The following is a 22,439-nucleotide window of genomic DNA, read 5'->3' on the forward strand; positions in this document are numbered from 1 at the left end:
GAGATCAGATCTCACCAGCTTTGTCAATTAGCATCACCATATGGGCCTCAAAATGAAATTCTGAGTTTCTTCATTTTAAATACCATCCTAAGGAGGTAAAGTTTCTGGGTAGAAGTTTTCCTTGCTGCCAACATTTCCACAGCCCCTTAAAGCTCTAAGCCTGTGATCAGCAAACTTACTCTGTAAAGGCCTGGTAGAAAATAGTTTAAGCTTTGCAGGCCTTAGGATCTCTGTCAGATATACTCAGCTCTGTCACTGTAGCATGAAAACAGCCACATACAATACATAAATTGAAAAACGTGACTGTCCTGCAATAAAACTTTATAGACAATAAATTTTAATTTTATATTATTTTTGCATGTCACAGAATGTTATTTATAACTTTTTCAACCATTTAAAATGTAAAGACCATTCTTAGCTTGTGGGCTATACCAAACAGGTGGCAGACAGCAGGGTTTGCCAACCCCTGCTCCAAGCTATTTACCTGATTAGAGATGGGCCCCACTCACCCCACACTCTTGGGAAAACCTTACTCTTCATGAAAACCTTACTGCCTCAGAAACTCCACAAGCCAGCTTAGAGCTGTGTTAGAACCAACACTGCTTGCTTTCTAGCACCAGAAGTCATTATTTAAGACCTAGGAATTACCCATAAACTGAACTTCTTTAGCAAACCTGCCAAAATGCTTGCTGCTCCATGGCTTGATGCAGGTAAAACTATAAATTTCCAGAATAACAGATTTGCAACTTTGTTTCCTGAAGTTTTCTTCTTCATCTAAACTAATAGTGTTTGAGCTCTGAGCAAGAAGGCCTGATTCCCTCTGGGCTTGTGTCCAGATTTCATGTGTTTGAAAGTTTTGTTCAATCCCAGGGAGTTTTAAACATATTTTATAGAGACTCTCAGTGTGAAGGGAGAGTGCCAACTACATACTCTGACATTTTAGCCACAGGAAAGGAGTGAGGGAAGCATCAAACAGCGTGCGGTTCATCTCTGTACAGGGAGGGAAGCTACTTGGGGGGATGGGGAAGAAATGAAAAGCCCTCTGTCAGAGCTTCACCTAAACCCCACCTTGGAGCAGCAGAGATTAATGATAAAGGCAGATCTTTGAGCAGTTGATGAGAAGCAGATTCTTACACTGCTGGAGGCCATGAGGAAGGGATCCCACAGCAGCACGCTCTCAGCTAGCACACTGTGGTCTTGGTACACTGAAGGGTGCGGGGCTAATGACCACCACCGGCTCTGGAGGAGGGCCATGAGGTTGCTTTGCTGGGCATGGAGAGGGAACAGCTGATTTCCAGCTGCTGAGGCAGACAGGGTAATATAATCAATGCAAAGTTAAAACTCCCTTTTCCAAGGCTATCTCCACCTACCTGCAACAACTTCCTAACCCAAACAGAATAATTTTATTTCCAAATTGGCACACTCACAGTAAGTTTAAATTATTACCCCTTCTTCAGTCTGCACCTGCAAGATTAAACAAAGAGCCACATGATTTTATTCACAATTAATCTCAGCTCCTGACGCTAAACAAACAGACATCCCATTCTATACATGAGCTAGAGAAAGATAATTGGAATTACAAAACACTCAGCAATTCAAAAGAAGAAAACTAATTTTTAAAAGCAGAACAAGTGATCTCTTTTGAAACAGACTTGTTCCAAGAAACAAATGTTTTAAGTCTCTAATTTGTAGTTGCAAGTTTTTAGTGAGATTTAAGAAGACCCTATACTAATAAAGCAGGGACTAGCAGGAATGAAAAGAATACAATCTGGAAATGTAAAAGTATACTTGAAAGTGACAAAATAATAATTACCACATTTTAAAAGAACTCAATAAGGAGAGCAAACAGAATACCGGATGCTGTAGAAAACAGAATCAACAATTAGAAGACTCATATAGGAAATTCTTCCAATATCAGAGTAAACAGTTAAAGAAATAAAAATTATTAAGCAAAAGATGAAAGAAATAGGGAATAGATTCAGGAGTTGTAACATTTATATAATAGGAATTTTAGTAGGTCTGAATAGAGCAGAACAATTAGAAACAAAAAGAATGAGGAAGAGGAGAAAAAAAAAAACAAGGAGAAAATTTTCCTGAGATGAGTAACGAACGACTTGAGTTTTCAATTGGAAGGGCTCAGTTGTAAATACGAATGAAAAAAATTTACAACTGAACAAATACTGGTACAATTTCTGAATTTCAAAGGAAACTTTCTAAAAGCATTTTTATTAGATAGGAAAAAAAGGTAATTTTCCAACAAAGGAAAGACAGTTTAGCATCAGCTTTATCTACAGTATTTAAAAACTAGATGACAAAGGAAGGTTGAAAGAGTTCTGAGGAGAAAGACAGTGATGCTAGTCAGGTTATAATCATGGCAGCAGATCCTTTCAGATATGTATAAACTGATAAAAAGAGGGTCACCCATATATCCTTCTTCAACCAATTACTCAACATTTATCAACAACTGAGAATAAAGTCAGAACACAATTCCAGTAATCAGAGTATAACAGAAGAAATGAGCATTAAACAATGAAATGAATATGACTAGAATTAAATTTAAATGATTATGGTTGATGTATTTGTGATCCTTACATTAACATTAAGAAAAAGAATTGAAAAAGAAGATAAAGAAGATACATGAATAAAAAGCTGGATTTTAAATCCCAGATTTTTTAAACCAAAACTATAGGTTGAGAGAGGGGTAGTACAAGGGAAAAAATCACATACTAAATATCTCCTATTTTACAAGAAAAGAAAATGTATAGTTTCATTCCTAACAGTGACAGAGAAATATCAATTTTACAATTATGTCTTTCAGAATTTAAAAGCATAATTATATTAAAAAGAAATATAATGAACATTAGAGAAAGGACTTTGGTTTCAGACAAACTAACCTGGGTGTGAGGCTCAGCTGTCACAAATTACCATATGTGAATTTGAATAAAGTATTAATCTCTTTAAGCTTCAGCTTAATAGGGATGATAGTCATTCTTTATTATAGAATTATAGGGATGATAATCATTCTTTATTATAGAATTATTTTGAAGTGTAGCTGAAATAAAATGTGTCAACTGCATAGCTCACTGGCTGACACGTGATGGCTGTGGAATGTTAACTGTAATAAAAGCGGGGTGGGGTGGGGGGTGGTGCTGGGACTTGATAAATTTAACAAAAGACAGGAAGAGAAAATAAGGGGTAAAACAAATAGTTGAATTAAACAGAGAGCAGGAACAGAAAAAAACAATACAAACATATCAGTGGTCATAATACTTGGAGATAGATTAAAATTTTCGACTAACACACAAAGACCTTCAGACAAATTTTTAAAAATACAGATACTCTGTATGACATTTTTAAAGACACATCATTATTTACTCAACAAATATTTGAGTGTTTACTGTGTACCAGGCACTATTTTAGGCTCTGGGGATATAGTAGGAAGCAAAAGACAAGGCATTGGACCAATCAGATATTGGGGGCTGCATAATCTAGGCAGAGGGTAAGTAAGTATAAAGGCCCTAACTGGGGCTAAGATGGGCCTGGGCATGTTCAAAGGAAATTGAGCAAGACAAAGGTAGGTGAGTTCAGAGAGATAACTGGGAGGGCTGGAATCAGATTCTATGGGACCTTTCAGGCCTTGTCTGGACTTTGGATTTTACTGTGAATGGGAAGATGAGTCACTCTGAGCAAGAGTGATGTGATCTGACTTCCTTTCTTTGATAAGATCATTCTGATTGGTGAACTGAAAATGGACTTAAGAACAGTAAGAGTGGGAGTAGAAAGATCAATTAGGAAATTAATGTAATAATTCGGGAAAGAGATGATATTGTCCTAGATAAGAGTGGTAGCAGTGAGAATGGTAAGAAGTAGTTGAACTCCTCTGGATATAGTTAGAATGATTAGTTGCCTGCATGTGGAAAGAGAAAGAGGGGCCAGCAAGGGTGACACCCAGTCTTTTGGCTGGAGCAGCGGGAGGGATGCAGCTGAGAAGGGAACTGTAAGAGGAGAGCAGGTGTAGAAGAGTGTGGTTGGGCATCCTGTTGTAGATGTGAGGTACCCTTAGCAGAGACGGAAAAGTAAAAGAAATAGCCAGCCAGAGCTTTGACGCTAGAGAGGCCAGAACCAGAGATGTAATTTGATAGTAGTCAGCATATAATGGCATTTAAAGGCATGAAACTGGTGATATCACCCAGGAAGGGGATGTGAACTGAGAAGAGAAGAGGTCCAAGGACTAAGGCCTGGAACACATTACTGTTTACAGATGGAGGACAAGGGGAAGAACCAATAAGGGGATGGAGAAAGAATGGCCAATGGAGTAGAATAAAAACCAGAGATTGTGAGAGATCTTGGAAGCAAAGAGGAAAAAGGGAGAGAATAAACAACAGTGTCAAACCCTGGTAATAGGTGAAGTAAGATAGAACTGAGAATTGACCATTGTGGTTAGCAATGGGGAGTTCACTGGTGACCTAGACAGAGGTGGACTGGTGGGGTAGTGTGGGTGAAACTCTAAATGACGGGGTAGAAGAGACAACGGAAAGAGAGGAACTGAGAAGAGAATACACACAACTCTTTTTAAGGAGCTTTACTATAAGAAGGAGTAGAAAACTGGGAAAATCAGTAACTCAAGAGACACATGGCATCAAGAGAAGGTTGTTTTTTACTTAATGAAAGAAATGTCAAGATATTTGTTTGATTATGCAAGAGAAAGAGGGGTCTATTGCTGTAGGGACAAAAATTTTTAAAAATTGAAAGGCAAATAAAAGCAAAAAATGTTAAGGTATACCAATATAAGATGAGACAAAGTAGAACTCAAGACAGGCATTAAATGGGATAGAAGTAAATGATCATTTGACTGATAAATTATGGAACAAACTAAGAAAGTAGTTAAAGAAGTATTCCTCAAAAGAATAGTGCACCCAGATGAATTTACGGGCAAGACTGTAAAGTATCACTTCTTTGGATTTAAACTGATCAAACAATAAAAAGAAGGAAGATATTTCAGTTTATTCAAACAAACTAGCAGAAACCTGATACCAAAGACTGACAGAGAAGGAAAGAAGAAACAAAGTATATCTCTGTTATGAAGACTGATACAAAAAGTCTTAAATAAAATATGAGTGGAAGGGTAAGCTGTGACAAAGCGAAAGAGAGGCATGGACATATATACACTACCAAAGGTAAAATAGATAGCTAGTGGGAAGCAGCCGCATAGCACAGGGAGATCAGCTCCATGCTTTGTGACCACCTGGAGGGGTGGGATAGGGAGGGTGGGAGGGAGGGAGACGCAAGAGGGAAGGGATGTGGGAACAGATGTATATGTATGACTGATTCACTTCGTTATAAAGCAGAAACTAAAAAATAAAAATAAAAAAATAAAATATGAGTAAGTTAAATCCAGTAATATATTACAAGAAAAACAGATAAAATCCAGATAGGATGTATTCCAGAAATACAAGGATGGCTCAACGTAGACAGTATGACTAGAATTAATCATATTGTTATTTAAAAGTAGAAAAATAATTAAAATTGTCTCAGTGGATGTTAAAAGAGCATTTAATATAAATTCAGTTAACATTCAGGATAGCAAAAAATTCTTAATTTAGGCATACCTCAATATGATAAAGTATATCAATCTGAAACCAACAGCCAATGAAAACCATATATAATGATAAAACACGAGGCATTACTAAGTAAGTCAAGGACAAGAGAAAAATGCTAACTATCATCACTTTTTAATAGTATTCTGGAAATTTTAGTCAGTGTAATAAAACAAGAAAAAGACATTGTTAAAGGCGTAAATCCTAGAAAGAAAACAATAAAGTGATCATTTTTGCAAATGATATAGAAATCTAAGTAGATAACTCAAGAGACTAAAAGGAAAAATTGTTAAAACTAATTTTTTTAAGTTCAGTAAAATGGCAGGATGCCAAAGACATGTAGGAATCAATAGCTTTTTACAGACTAGACTGATTTCTAATTAAAAATTCTAGTACATTCTAGACAAAAGAAAGGTAACGTGAGCCACATATGTGATTTTTAATAGTCTAGTTGTCACATTTTAAAAAAGCAAGTGAAATTAATTTTAGTATTTTATTTAACCCAGGATGTCTCCAAAATATTATTTCAACATGTAATCAATATCCTAAAACTATTGTTGAGATACTTTCAGTCTTTTATTTCATACTAAACCCTAAAAATCAATGTTTGGTTTTTTTTGTTGTTTGTTTTTGTTTTGTTTTGTTTTTTGGTGCCTATGGTATTTCTTAATATGGAATAGCCACATTTCAAGTCCTCACTAGCCATCTGAGGCCAGTGGCTATTGAACTGGACAATGTAGCTATGTGCCTAAGAAACTGTGTAGGACTTACAAACTTGAAAATACCAAAACTTCTAAAGAACATAAGAAGAGGTTTCAGTAAAAAGACAAACATATGACATACTCCTAGAAGTCTCAATACTGTAAAGATATCATTTTTCTCCCCCAGATTATTATATAAATTCAACACAAGCCCAATCAAAATTCCAATTATGTTTTTTGGGAAGACTGGACAAAATTCCAGAGACTGGAAGCATAAATGTCAAAGAATGTCAAGAAAATTTGAAAATGACAAGTAAAAAAGATCTGGAGTTTGTCATATCAGATATCTATACCTATCATCAAATATTTATATATTATACCAATTTACCAAAATTATAACAGTACAATACTGGCAGATCAATAAAGAGACTAAAAACAACTATAGGTAAGAATTTAGTATATGATAAAGGAGAAATTTTTTTAAAGTGGGACGGAATATGTTAGTAAATATATAGTTTTGGGGCCACTTATAAAAAATATACAATGACATCTATTTTATATTTTATACAAAATCAATACTGCATGAGTTAAGTATTTAAATAAAAACCTAGAGGGCTTCCCTGGTGGCGCAGTGGTTGAGAGTCCGCCTGCCGATGCAGGGGACACGGGTTCGTGCCCCGGTCTGGGAAGATCCCACATGCCGCAGAGCGGCTAGGCCCGTGAGCCATGGCCACTGAGCCTGCGCGTCCGGAGCCTGTGCTCCGCAAGGGGAGAGGCCACAACAGTGAGAGGCCCGCCTACCGCAAAAAAAAAAAAAAAAAAAAAAAAAACCTAGAAAGCAATAAAATGATAGAAAATCTGTAGTTGAATATTTACCTATTTATGTTTTTTTGGACTAGAGAATCTTTTTAAGATAGAAATCATAAACAGAACAATACATTTGGTGATGAAATATTCTATTTATCAAAAACATAAGTAAAAAGCTAATTTCAAATGGATAAAATAATTCCAATATATATGAACAATAAAAATATTAATACATAAAAACAGCTTTTATAGATGAATAAGAGAAAAGATGAACAATCCAAAAGAAAAAAACAATGGGTGAAGGACATACATAAGTCAGTTTACAAAAGAGAAATACAAAGTTTCACCTATCAAATTGGCAAAGATAACAAGATGATCATGTTTCACAAGTGTGCAAAGAAATGGACATCTTGATCATGACATGGACAATCTTTCTTGAAGGAAACTTGGCAGTATATATGAAAAGCCTTTAAAACATGCATATCTTTCCATTTATATGAGGTACCTAAACTAGAAAAATTCATTGAGACAGAAAGTAGAATAGACATTACCAGGGGCTGTGGAGAGGAGGAGTAGAGAGTTACTGTTTAATGGGTACAGATTTTTTGTTTGGGATGTTGGAAACATTCTGGAAATGGATATGGTGATGGTTGTATAACGTTATGAGTGTACTTAATGCCACTGAATTATACACTTAAAAATGTTCAAAATGCATATTTTACCACAATTAAAAAAAATTCCATTGCGTGACTATAAAAATTTATTAAACCATTCTCCTATTGTTGAACATTCAGGTTTTCCCCAAAATTTAACAATTAAAAATAACATTATGGTTAAAATAATGTGTATCCTTTTACACAGCATTTTTATTTGTTAGTATTTATCCTATAGTAATAATGAGTAATATGTGTAAAGATATACATTTTACTTCCTGGCACTGTTTGTAATAACAAAGAGTGGGAAACCTAAGTAACTAACATTATAGGATTGGTCAAATTATTGTACACAATGGAAAATTAGACAGCCATTAAAAAGTATACTACAGACATATACCTATTGATATTAAGGGAAAAATGATTAAAAATAGTGTGTGTGGTAAACTTCAAAGGAAGTTAATGTTCATAGGTGCATAGGAAATTATCTGGAAGAATATATAAGTTTTTGCCAGTGGTTATCTCTTAGTGAATGGGATTTTGTTACTTTTTTTATGCACTTTTTCTTGCTTGTCAGTATTTTTCTGCAATAAGCATGAACTCTAATTGTAAAAAACAAAGCAAACAAACAAACAAAAAAACCTAACAGAATTTAATTTTGAACATTTAAATATCTTCATAGTCATTTCTCCTTTCTCAGAAGTAATACCATGCCTTCACTTATTATACAAAGTGCCCCTTTCCTCCCCACAAAAGAAAAACCAACTGATAGAGTGTCTGTAAGTTATTATATGGCACCAGCAGATAATTCTTTCCCTGAACTAAATAACTATAAATTAGATTATATTAAGAAATCCTTTTGAGCTTTTGATTTGCTTCTTGGCTGTCCATTGTAGGTATATGTGCAAAGCATCTAATGAATGTGCAAAGCATCTAATGAAAACACTTTCTACTTTTGGTAATGAGGTGAGTTGCCTTTTATAACTGAGGGAGATGCTGTCCCTGGGAGAAGGCTGCACATATGAGACATTCAGGTAATCTGAATGGAACCTCATAAAATGAGAGCAAGAAAACCAGAATGCCCTTTAGAGTATCCTCAAAGTTTGTGCAGATGTAGAAAGAATAATACTGTGAGTTAAGAGGTATAAAGCAAACAGATCCAATCCTAAAGGCATTTTTGTTTGGGTGTCCCACATAGTAGCTGTAAATCTGGAACAGGAAACTTGAAATCATTAAGGTCACATATTTATAACATCATATTCAATTAGGTTAGAAAAGTGCAATTTCTGTCATCATGTCCTAAAAAGATGTGTTTTTCTCTCAGATCTCTTATTTTAAAAAGCTCTCTATATTGTTACAAATAGGGCTGTTTTCAGTCAGTTACAAGGTGCAATTCAATTACTAGATGGTTTAGTGCAGTAACTGACTCCAGACTAATTTAATTTCTTTAGGTCTCCAAAGATCAATTGATCTGATTTGTCCTATCCCCAAAGGCTGCTTAGAAAAAATTCAGACTGAAATACCTGGAAATGAAATCCAAAACCTTGGCCAATTTCACACTACTTAGGTCATCTTGCAAACTTGCAGCTAGTCACATAAGATGCTCTCTTGGCCCTCAGACCATTGAAAGCTTTTTAGCTTCATGTACATGTGAGTGTTCCCCACATCAGGATGTTTATTAAATAAGTGGAAAATGTGGCTGCGTGTGTTATCAAATCCGTCGCTCTAAAGGGTAGTGAGTCTGGGTATTTGTCTCTCATGAGCACAAGTGCAACAAAAGGGGCTATTTTTACTCTAGGAGTAGTTCATTAAGACTATTAAAAGTAGCTTAGATGGGGTAAAACTATGCTTATCTAATAAAATATAATTATTTTACATTTTGAGATTTAGAAGTGCTTTCATAAATGTCATCTTACATGGTTCTCATAATAAACCTCTGAAGTAAGCAGGGTTATTTTCTCCATTTTCTAGATGAGGAAACGGGCTCAGGGGTTAGGTGACTTCTCTAGGATCACTCAGGCAGGAAAAGGCAGAGCTGGGGCTCTAACCCATGACTTTGTCTCTATATACCATGCTCAGCCACTGATTAGAGACAGAAGATATGATGCCCACTGTAAAAACACATCACTTACTTCCCGACTGAGCCACTGTTTTCATTCTTGCCTGACCCCTGACTAGAATGGAGAAAAAGTTCACGTATTAAAATCCCACTTGCATAAACCCAGTCTGAATCAGTACCTCTGGCACTCCAGAAATAGGAGATAAAAAAGGCCACACCTAAATGCAAGTAGCCTTTGTAAATGCACTCCTTTGTCACCCACTCTGCTGATAGCACTTTCTCACTGACTTGGGTCTTATGACCTATTTGCACACCTATGTCCCACCTAAATGGAGAGTTATCTCCTTGCCATCTCTCTGCATTTTGCAATGGATTTTTCAACAAGCTCAAGTTTCTTTCCCTGATCTCTCAATACCCCACAATCACTTGTCAAGCACTCCAACTAATTAATCTTTTCTACTCAGATGCCACAGTTCTACCCAACTTTCAGTCTCTCCTGCTGGATACTTTGTCTCCCCACTGAGCTTCTATATCTGTTCCCACAAGTCAAAACCACACGCCTATGCTCTGCCATTTGGGAAGGATGAGGGAAGGATAAGACAGATGTTGCTAAAACATGTAATTATCCTTTAATTTGAGTTTCCAGGACAGGTTAGAGAGAAGTGCTGAGGTCAGATGTGAGCATGTGGTAGGTAACGAAGAGTGTGGCAGAAACGCAGAAACACGTAGCAGCTGGTAGGGAAATCACACAAAGATTTGGAGATAAAGTAACCCAGAGGGCTGGTAGCTAGGGTACCCCACCTGTCAATAAAGATTCCAGGCCACATTAAAGATTAGATACAGAAGATGAGTAAGGTCTGATGATCTAATGTGTGAAATGGTGACTACAGTTGATAACATTGTATTATATAATTCAAATTTGTAAAGAGAGTGGAACTTAAATGTGCTCACCAAAAACAAAAACAGAATAAGTACAGAAAGTTACATGGTATGTTTAAGGGATACAAATAATCTTCTTGAAAAAACCATATTTTGACATTCATTTTGGGCAAACTATGCATCTCAATATAGTCATTACTTATCACGTAGACAGTCTCACACTGTGTGAACCATTTCAATTAAATAAAAAGTGGGGTAAATTACGGCACATGATTGTCACTTGCCTTCTTAAAGGTCCTGAGATCTGATAGCTTTCCTATTAAGTATAAGCAGTCTAGGCTGTAGGTAAAATATACACCTTGATTTAAATTGCCTCTCCTTGTTCCAAAATTCCAAACTACCTTTATAGTCTCTATGTTAACAAATATATCCACTTCAGAAGGCAAAGGCTATTAAGAATCTATTTCTCTGTGGATTGCCACTCAAGACATGAAGCTTAATATCATCTAGAGGACTGTGTCTTTGATAACAAAGAAGCCCCACTGAAAAAATGTCCTGTCCAAAGAAACCACTTCACTCAGAAATTGAGTGTAGAATAGATCCAGCTGCAGCAGCTGTCAAAGCTTAAGCAGTTGCCTATCTACAGGGTTTATAACTGGAAGGGAAGGTGGGGCAGAGAACTGGAGACTATACAGAGTATTGGAGACTATATACAGTGAAGTTATGGCTCTTTGGTGTTGAAAGGAGTGTGCTCTTACAAACTAGTGCTTCTCTTTATCTTATCTGGGCAAAAAAGTAAACAGAAAATTCTCATTACCTCTCAATGTCAGTGAGCCTGGAGGAGTCCCGGAATCCTTTGGCAAAAGGGTTACTATCTATTTTCAGCTTGGTTATCTGGAAAGGGAAGAAAGGGTAACAAAACAGTATCATTTCCATGGTCAAGGAAATAAAATCAGAAATAAAAAGTTTGTTCATTTTCCATCATGGCACCCCAAGAATATCTTAATGTCTCTCAGTATTGTGATAGAGGTTAAAATTGCTAAGGAAGTTCACAAGAGGCCTAAATTGGGGGGAATGGTCAGAGAAGGCCTCAGAGAGAAGGAAGTAGTTGAGGACAGACTGGTCCTAAAACAGGCTGGAAGTCAATGGATAGAGACAGTTTGAAATGGGGGCCTTTTACAAACAGTGTGGCTGCCGTGTGAAGTATTTAAGAGAGTAGTGAAAGGCTAGAGCTCGTCTAGAAGGCCAGCATTGGTGGGTAATGGGGAATAAAAACAAGAATGTTACCTCATGCTGACTTGGCAGCCTCATTTGTTAATACCATGGGTACCTATATATACCATAATGGATACCACCTAAATATATGATATAAAACTTTCAGCTTATAAATTTACCCCTGGTTCCCCTTTCTATCTGACTAAATAAGAATCAAATTAGTGGGTCTCTTATTATCCTCCCATATAATGTTACTTACAGACTCTATGCTTATATGGAAAAAAAATATTTCCTAATAAGAATCATAGTCTGAAGTATTAAGTGTCTATGTTGTGCTAGTCATAATTCGCACAATATTAATCTAGAAAGATCCATTAAAATATATGCACTGCACCTTCATGGAAAAATATGTTAGGTTACAAAGAAAAATAAATAAATAAATAAATAAATAAATAAAACACTGATTAAAAGATGCTCTACTTGCAAAATTCCTGAGTGTTAAGAGCTAAAAGGAATGGAGGAAAATTATTGGAATTAGAACCACAGACACCTTTAAAGAGAGTCATAACTCATTTGTGTCAAAATGAGAACCCACATTCATCTTTGGAAAGAGAGACACACACAGAATAGTCTTAACCTGGAAAAAAAGTTATAGGTTGAGGGCGGCGTGCCTTCCTCTTTCAAAGTAAGGAGTAAACACAATCAAAAATATATCTATTTTGAGATATATATATATATAATAGTTTGAAATACTATTTTGCCAATAAGCAACTTTTCCTTTGATCAGAGTGTATCTACTTTTCATTTTAAACTATTAACATCTAAAGAATTGCTTTTTTCATTACAAAAGAAAGTCTTTTTTTTTTTTACTTTTCAAGTTTTCTTAATGTGAGCTAACCAATGTACAAGCTGCAAAAAGCTATTTACCTCACTTAAAATAGAACTTCCCACACTATCCTTACCAGAGAGACTGCACTTCTCTATCATTAACACTGGCAAGTTGTAAGATTGATTCTTTGATATTAGTTTTTAAGGGCACTTGACAGTGCCTCAGAAATGCTCATTTTTGTCCCATGCACATTCACTCTAGAGTAGCCAAAAATAAAATTGCTAATTTCCTTTTCAGCTTAGTTAATGGAAGATGGGAAACAGTGAAGGAAATAAGCTAGATAAGTAAGAAAACTGTTCTTAATGGACAGCAACAGGACTTTGTGTGCATAGAAAGAAATATACAGGAACCACTGAGGTTGCCCCTAAAGTATGGCCATCAAGAGTTTGTAGAGAACCTTCTCTCACACTCAGACACCCCTTTAATTAAGGGCATGGATTTCTAAAGGGTGAAGTCTATTTTAGCCATTCTTTCAGACTAGGATTTAGTATTAAAGGTCAGTTTTCAGGGCAGAGGCAAAAAGTTTTATTTGTTTGAAATAAATTACAAACATCTTCTAAAGCCCAAGCAGTCAATATATTCTAGAATTATAAAACACCAACAAGATTTTTAAATCCTCAAAAATGGGATTTCTTTTATTATCTTTTTCTACTGAATAATTATAAATGAAAATACTTTAGATTTCTAAAGTGCTTTATAGTTCATGAAAACACTTTCACAATAATTTATCAACAGAAATGAGATCACATGGTCCCTAAAATTCCATGGAGCAGGCAGAGGCATACATAGAACTGGAAGTGGTTTAAGTGCCACTAAAGAAGCTGGCACCACATCCCCTGCAGTGTTAGGTGACGTTAAGTGTGAACCAAACCCAGATAAAAGCTTCAAACTGAAACTGTAAGATACAGCAATAAAGTTAAGTCTTCAAGTTCGGTTCTTACAAGCTCATTTATAAAAACTGAATGGATTTGCCAATGGATAAAATTTTCTGAAGACAAAGGCAAATAATATCTGATGGAGAAACTAATTTTGAACGAAGTCCTTTTGCAGCCATCCCTCTAAAATATGAACCATATCAGGAATTTCTGGTGGTCCAGTGGTTAGGACTTGGCACTTTCACTGCCAGGTCCCGGGTTCAATCCCTGGTCGGGAAACTAACATCTTGCAAGCCACGCAGTGCAGCCAAAAAAAATTTTTTTAATAAATATAACAAAAAAATGTGAACCATATCAAGCTTTGAGTCTTTATAAACTTAAAGAATAGAAAATATTATCTATCTGTTATAATAGTTAAAGAACCACCTTTGATCCACTTTGTCCCTGAAAAGGATTTTGAGAATTGTATTTGTTGTTATTTATATTTCCAGGAGGTAGACTGTTGGCTCAGAATGTGATGATTGTGGAGTTGTCGTAAAAAATAGATATTCTCAGTGTGTGTGTGTGTTAGTTGCTCAATTGATGTGTCACCATATCTAGTATTACTGCCATAACTTTGAATGAGGAAGTGAATCAAATTCAACACAAGTTTTCAGATTTCTTTGGAATTTTCTTTCATTTATTAGAACTTTCTCTTTCCAGTATCTTTTTGGTCCTTCTTTCATCATCCCCAAAAGTATCAATGGTAACTTTTTGACTTTACATTTGATACAATTTCAAACTGAAGGGAAGTTTCAAGAATAGTACAAGGTGTACTCATACAGCTAGATATACCAGTTGGTTGAGCAGTGATTTAACTTTAGTGTGTTAATTAGAAAAGGAGCTCAAGAGAGTAATCAGGTATTTACTTTCTCTACGGACTATTTTATCTAATTCCAGGAAAAAAAAATTGCTTTTGGAAGTTAGAGAAAAAAAGCTGAATGGATCTCTTACTACTAAAATTGTATGGGGGCCCTGAACTAACCACTACAGTCTTGAACAGGCTTTATGGAGTACTGATTAGCAGTACAGGGACTGTGGGTAGACTTCTTAGTGAGCCCACCGTGCTCACTGTGATATCACTAGACTCTGAATCTACTGGGGTGTCAAAAATAAGCACCCCAGAAATGTCTGTTTGAACTTTGCTTCAAGGACAAGCAGTCAGAAATATGATTTCATATGTTTACCAGTTATAGACTAGGTGAAATTCTTGAGTTTACATAAAAAGCATTTTGTTTTCTATTTTAAGATAAAGTAATTTTTAAATAGAAAAGTTCTAACATTCTAGTTAATCATGCACTTTTAAAAGGTCAGGCACAGATTTTATTCCATGGATATTTAAATAAAAACCAGTAGTTAATAGAAAGAAATTCATTTCTGCAGATATAGTTTTATATCCCTTTATGAAATTTGGGAGAACGAAAAAGTTAGGTATTTGAGAACTGATGAGAGGAAGACCTGAGTTATATACAGTGATGTCAGTTGGACATCATTTTCCTAATATAGAATACCTGCAGCTTGTAAAGCTGTTGAACAGCATCACCCATGTCAAAGGTAAAACTAAAAGAAAGATCCAAAAATAGTCAACTACCAAAAACATATGTAGAGAACCCATGTGAAACTACAAGTATGTCTTTATGATTCAACAACAAATTTTAAAAGCAGCAATATTTTTCATTTTGTGAGGAAGAAGAATTAAAAAGGACAGCAGTATGTGCTTAAGAAATCCTGTTTCAAGTATATGTACATATATGCAAATCACTGACTAATTCTGGTCAAATTACACCCATTTTTTCATGTATTATCTTAATAATATGGAACATAATTCACTTCCTAACCAAAAAAATTCATTCTTTCAACATCTCCTTTATAGATAAATATATGTGTAAATGGAGGGCAGATTTTGACACTGCCAGCTGTACCAACGAGAAAGGGACTTTTTCTAGTAGTTATTATTCCATGCGATATCACTGGACTCTGAATATAGCTGGGGTTCCCAGCCACAAGGTGAAATTGGCCCTCAGAGACCATTTCTCCAACTATCAGGAAAAGATCTGTCCAAAGTCATTTAAAAATGAAACCTGACCTACACTTCAACTCTACAGCAATGGCTTGCCTGCTCAAAAACAATGTATGACCTTTAAATCTTAAATTATAAAATAGTTGGTTGAAAGTATAATGTATTTAGCTTTAATCTAATAATGTAAAGAAATGCAATCATTTCCTCACAAAAACCAGAGGAAAAAATAGAAAAAAGGTCCCGTTTTCATTACTTACAAATAAAACTACCAGATACAATAAATGAGAAGCTTTTTCACGAATTCTAATGGAAAATTTGATTTGGCTTTTAATATGTATGTAAATAATGTCCTATCCAAAGTTTAAGGGATATAAAGGCGGTCCTAAGTGTGAACTTTTAAATCTTCTCTCTCTTTTCTCCCTGTTCTTTGTGCATGAAAATACTTAATATTTATACTGTACTTAGTACATATTTAATTTGTTTATTTCCTATATATTTATTTTATGTTTATTATGGGTAAATCAGTAGACAAGCATGGTATAGCAGTGAAAAGGCAGTAAATGTGAGGAGGCCTAGAAAGAATCAAGGATAACTTTAGAAAACTGTATAAGACTAATGAAAATACTAACCCCCAAAATGATTTATTCACCCCACGTGAATTTCGATTGGTCTTATGAGGTCTATAAACCATTTGCAAAAATGGCTCATTAGTATACCAATCAAATTTTTGACTATTAATTGAATTTCAGATATGTATGTGAGTAGATTTCACTTCACCACTGTGGCTGCCATCTTCTTTGCCTGTAAACTGGGACTAAGAACAAGACCATCTTAGGGAACAACTGTAAGGATCAAATGAGATGCTGTGCATAAACATGCCTTTGGAAATTGTAAGGCACTCTATAAATAAAGCACGTGGTGACTGTTGGACTGTCTCTGGAATGTCCAAAGAGGATTTGCCACCATTTGTGTGTGTGTGTTTTGTTGTTTTTTTTTTTTGCAGTACGCGGGCCTCTCACTGTTGTGGCCTCTCCCGTTGTGGAGCACAGGCTCCAGAAGCGCAGGCGGCATGTGGGATCTTCCTGGACCGGGGCACGAACCCGTGTCCCCTGCATCGGCAGGCAGACTCTCAACCACTGCGCCACCAGGGAAGCCCTTGCCACCATTTGGATTTTTAAATGTTACTGGCAACTTTTCAATGAGATAAATGAATGCACAAATGTTATACTATTTATCTTTAAGTAAAAGCACACACACATACACACACACATATGGCATTGTGCTAGGGATTATGGCTTTAAAGGTGGCTGCACAGAAATAAACTCAGACGTGGCAGGATCTATTGAGAAAAGCAGTACTGAATTTAATCACTTATTGTGGGTTATTTAGCAATGAAATGATATACACTAATCATATTAATTGTTACACTTAATGATGCAGTGAAAGCTAGCTAGGCGCTGGTAGGTGGATTTTGCACCCATTTATAATCTTAATTAGAAATAAACATTTTCAAGAGGAGCAACTACTGTTGGGGTATGTGTTTATTAGAATCTTAGCCTATTTTAATTTAGCAATATTTTCAAATTCAGTTTCCCAACCTTGACACTGTCAGTGGTCATTTTCTTGGCCTTGCAATCCAGTAGGATGCTACCAAAAAGGAGGAGTTAATACCCAGAAGATGGTTCTTTCACTTACCAGATTTGTGACCTTGGGCAAGTGTATTAACCACTCTGAATCTCAGGTTTCTTCATCCACAAAATGAGGCTTAAGGGGCCTTATTCAGGGGATTAGTGTCAGAATTAAGTGAGATATTGATTAAAAATATAGAGAGATTCTTCTAAATTAAAATAAATCCAAACCATGAACCTTAGGTGGATACTAGTTCAAAGGCGGGAGTGGGGGGGAAGGCTATAAAGACATTTGTAGGTCCATCCTGAAATTTTTAATATGAACTCAATTTTAGATGTTGTAAAGATATTGTGGTTACAAAATAATCTTATTGTCAGTCTAAACTTGTAGAAGTACTTACAGGTAAAGTATCATGATGCATGCATCTTAGTTTCAAATGATTGCGAGAAGGGGGAAAGTATGTACATGTACAGAGATTGAGAAATGGGGCAGGGGAGGTAAAGCAAATTGGAAAAATGTTAATTGTTGAATCTGGGTGGAGAGTATACGTGGTTCATTTTACCATTTGTTTAACTTTTGGATATTTGAAAATTTTCTAGATAAATGTTGAGTGGAAACAAAAGAATTCAGTGAGGTAATGTCACTAAAGCATATGGCTCCTATTAGAAACAGCTAATGCCAGTGGATATTTTGACTGTCAATATAGGTTGATTACCATCTTGTTACACTGGCTGCTGTCAGTGTGAAGAGCTCCCTGCACACAGCAGGTAAGCAATGAGCACTTGCTGAAAAGAAAAGAAATTAACATAAAGAACTGAAACCGTCTAAAAAGGATGTCTTGAATCCATGGAGGGTCACGAGCTGAGAGGAGGTGAGGTTCCCCTTTCTTGGGGACACCAAGCACCTAAAGAGGTTAGGCTTTTAAACCTAACTACCTGGATTCATATCTGTGATGAGAGCAGCAGGGTCACATTGGATAAGTTATTTAACTCCATGCCTCCATTCTTTGAATTGTAAAATACAACATAAAAATACTGTTGTTCCTATCTCATAATATCATTGTGAGGATTAAATAAGACAGTGCACTTTAAATGGTGCCTTGCGCGCCCAAATATTAGCTGTTATTATAATTATGTTGATAATAACCTCCTATTCCGTGTTCCGTGATATGAGAGGTCCTGCCAATATTTATTCAGGATTGTTTCTTCACCAATTAAACCAAATCTAAGGTGTTACACTTAGAACTTTCCTTAATTTTGTTCTGTCCGTAATTTTCACTAAACAATCCCAAGTTACCTATTCTTGCTTTAGTTCCCTTTACAGATAATTCTGATAAAAGCAATGAAGTTTCCATATGACAAGTTTTTATTTCATTCTCAAACATCAGCAGGTTTTCTTGTATTAGTATAAATCTGATGTTTTATAATATAAAAGCTACTAATTCAGTTAGTGTAAATTGAATTAAGTGTTTCAGGAATCTTTTCAGAACCTGTGATACCTGTATTACATGTGTCCTCAAATAAATTAAAAATGGGATTGTTGATATCAGTGTTCCAGATTCTAAGAGAAATAGCATTATGTTTGAGGCCTTTGTGGGCTTCACTCTATACCCAAATTTTTAGCTTGGACATTCTCTGAAAGTTGCCACTCTTGTGTTGTTTTCTTAAGGATAATTAAAAAGTTATAGTACTTTGCTTTTGCTTAAAGATAAATAGTATAACATTTGTGCATTCATTTATCTCATTGAAAAGTTGCCAGTAACATTTAAAAATCCAAATGGTGGCAAGTCCTCTTTGGACATTCCAGAGACAGTCCAACAGTCACCACGTGCTTTATTTATAGAGTGCCTTACAATTTCCAAAGGCATGTTTATGCACAGCATCTCATTTGATCCTTACAGTTGTTCCCTAAGATGGTCTTGTTCTTAGTCCCAGTTTACAGGCAAAGAAGATGGCAGCCACAGTGGTGAAGTGAAATCTACTCAAAGTCATATGGAAATTATAGGTGCTTATGCCTTACAGACACATACCCACCCTGGCCATTCTTCTACATCCCTTCTCTGACTTCCTGTTTCCTCATCTGTGTAGGGCTACCTGGGCTTTCAGTTTCATCTTCTTGCTTTTCCTGAGAGACTCAACACCATATCTGCTTGGTTGACCATCCCACTCTGCACTCTGAAGCATCTATCAGACAGCACCTAACAGTTATTCACTCAGAACCCAAAATATAACATCAAGACACGAGGAGAGCAAGAGTCCTGGCTACCTATAACCAACCAGTCAAATAAAAGCAAGACACAAAACCCAGAGTAAACTGACAATGTGAGTTCCTTTTACTAAAGTACCGTATATCAAAAGGAATTCTACTTCTGGTCCATTCGGACTGTGGAAAAGTTACTTGTCCTCTCTTGGCTTCAGATTCCTCACTAAAGAATGTTACTGTTACCCCAGGCCTTCAAGATTACGCTGACCATGAAAGAATACATGGGGAAGTATCTAACAGGACTCAGTCCTTAGCAACACTTTGATAAATATTTACAGTAGAGTTGGACTAAGCCTTATGGATGAAGAAATGCATAAATTTTAAATATGATTTACAACAGAGAGTAGAAAATATATAACTCAATATTATAAATTAGATATCTTGATGTTAATTAAATACACAACTGCTTACATACTACAGTCTATTATCTAAAGAGGCATTTAAGATCATTCTACTAGAATTATCTTACCCTGAATTACAACTGAATAAATCTCACAAAATATCTAACGTATAGTAGTTTGTTGGCTACAAACGTATAGTAGTAGTTGGCTAGTATGCTACGTGTGCTAATTTAGCAGAAAAACTGAACTTCTAAATTTTATGAAGCAATGAGTGTATGGTAACACATGTCATGAGGCTCTACCAGAAAGAGAAGGAAGCAGGTAATGTTCTTGAGAAAATTTGAGAAGGCAGATTGGGTCAGGTTTGGGTGGGACATGTGAGCAGTGAACAGCCTGACCAGGAGTATAAAGGTTCTAAGAAAGATGGTGTAATACAGACCTTCATAACCTTGAGCCACAGATACTCAACATATTTGGAAGTCCTGGGGCTGATTCTCCATAGCTTTCTCCAAAGTGAATTTCTGTTTTGAGTACTGGGATAGCCCTTCTCTCCAAGAAGATAACTCTCCTAAAGCCTTATCTTATTTGGGAAATAAATTGTGAAGGGTATACTCACCAGTTGATTCTGGTAGGCAGTGACAGCCGTAAAAACTGTTTCTGGAAAGATGAATGTTCTGAATTCTTCAGACTTCAGATTGAGTAATGAGGCTGTGTGGTCTTTCTTCTTAATGATGTGCACCCGTGGCTGGTACTTATGCATTGAGTTCAAAATTATCTGCAGCAAAGAGTGGGAAGTACAGTACTGGATTTTAAGTACTTATAGTGCTAATAAACAGGCCAAATTACAATGAGGCAAAGAAAGAACCATAAAATCTACTCTGTCAAATGCAGTTTTAAGATTAGGATCTACCCTTTCCATTCTTCACACAAATAATTTTCACATGATACTGCAGAGTATTGTGAATCACGTTTTACCAAACCAACTGCAAATAATACAGGTTGTTTCAAGTGTCCTTTCTAAAATGATAGAGGAAAAAGTCATCTGGAGGATGTTTATTTTTTAGAAAACGCTTTTTGTTTTTTAGTCTGGTTAGACCAAAGGCAGTATGTCTCTAAATTTTCTAAAGTAAGAAATTACAGATTTGAGGAGGCTAGATTGTTATTTGGGGCAGTGGGGGGTGAGGGGTGGGTGGCAGATGGGACGGAGGGAATCAAACAATTTTAAAAGGCAGTGTGGTATAAGGTAGACCTTGGTTGGAATACTGAATCTGCTACTTTCTAGCTCTTTAATCTTGGGCCAAGTGATTTCACCTCTCTTACCTCATTTTCTTAAATGCAAGAACAGTATTAACTTCACAGGGGTTGTGGTGAGGATCAGACGCTGTAACCCTTGTAAATCACATAGCAAATAGGAAGTGCTTAGTAAACTGTATTATTATTGTCATCATCATCATTTCTGACAACTTCATTGATTCCTGACTTCCAGTTACAAACTAAATAAGAACGTTAGTGATGGATGTCTTCCATTCCATAGCTGCTAAAAGTTGCCTGGTACTTAGAGATCAGAAATATACCCTGTTAACAAGGCAGTATTTTTCATGTATCATTTAAATAAAATACAATAATTCACCATTATGAAATTTGAGCAACAAAACTTACTTTCAGATATTAAAGATTTTTCACATCCCCCCCCGCCCCACAACCCAGACAGCTACCTAAATCTACAAAATCGGGTACGTCTTTCCTGGGATAACAGGGCTTACAATGTACGCCCTTCACCCCAAGGGCCTAGCAGAGAGCTTGGCTCTCAGGGGAGGTGTCTGATACATGCTGTGGCAGGACTAGGGTCAATGGCATGCAGTGTTGGTTGCTCTCTTGTTCTTTGGCTAACTTGGGTGTGGTGGGTGAGTGTTAACACTGTTTGACTTTAGCAGAGTTAAATACTAGTCACTGTGAGATAACTGATACAGAATCAATCTCTTTCCATGCTGAGATATAAGCCAACAAAGTTACTGGGCATTAACTGGCATTGAGTTTTTGAACATGCCATCTTTTTATGATCCCAGACCTGAATAGGAATTACTGAAACAAATGAGACGTTCAAATGAATCAAAATAAACTTAAAAAGTTATTTCTTTGTGTAATGCATTTATTCCAAGGAGTTCAAGATATCTCTGCTCAGTCATAAAACTGGAATAAACTTGAAGTGACAGAAGTAAACATTTGCCTCCTAATCCTGATATAAGGAAAACCTGACCATTCATTATATGTTCTACTAAGAAGATAGTTTTCAAATCATACACACACACACACACTCACACACAATGGAAGAAAACCTAAGCTTTAAATAAGGTCCCCTCTTCCTTAATACCACTCCTACGTTAATTTCCTTTAGGAAAGGGTGCTGGACAGACTCAGACCGCAGACTGAGTCTCAGATCCCAGGGCTCCTTGAACCTCCGCTCAAGCTTTCA

General features: G+C 36.1%; 1 protein-coding gene across 1 annotated transcript in view; it reads right to left on the reverse strand.

Moving 5' to 3' along the window:
* Positions 1-22,439, reverse strand: part of TBX20 (T-box transcription factor 20) — a 54,532-nt gene that overhangs the window by 20,196 nt on the left and 11,897 nt on the right. Inside the window, exons 5-6 of the mRNA XM_081243611.1 lie at positions 20,583-20,741; positions 11,514-11,590 (exon numbers count right to left, since the gene is read on the reverse strand). Of these exons, the coding sequence (XP_081099737.1) occupies positions 11,514-11,590; positions 20,583-20,741 (236 nt within the window). The remainder of the gene's footprint in view (positions 1-11,513; positions 11,591-20,582; positions 20,742-22,439) is intronic.

The sequence above is a fragment of the Mesoplodon bidens genome (assembly GCF_964165515.1).
Source record: "Mesoplodon bidens genome assembly, chromosome: 9".
NCBI lineage: Eukaryota > Metazoa > Chordata > Mammalia > Artiodactyla > Ziphiidae > Mesoplodon > Mesoplodon bidens.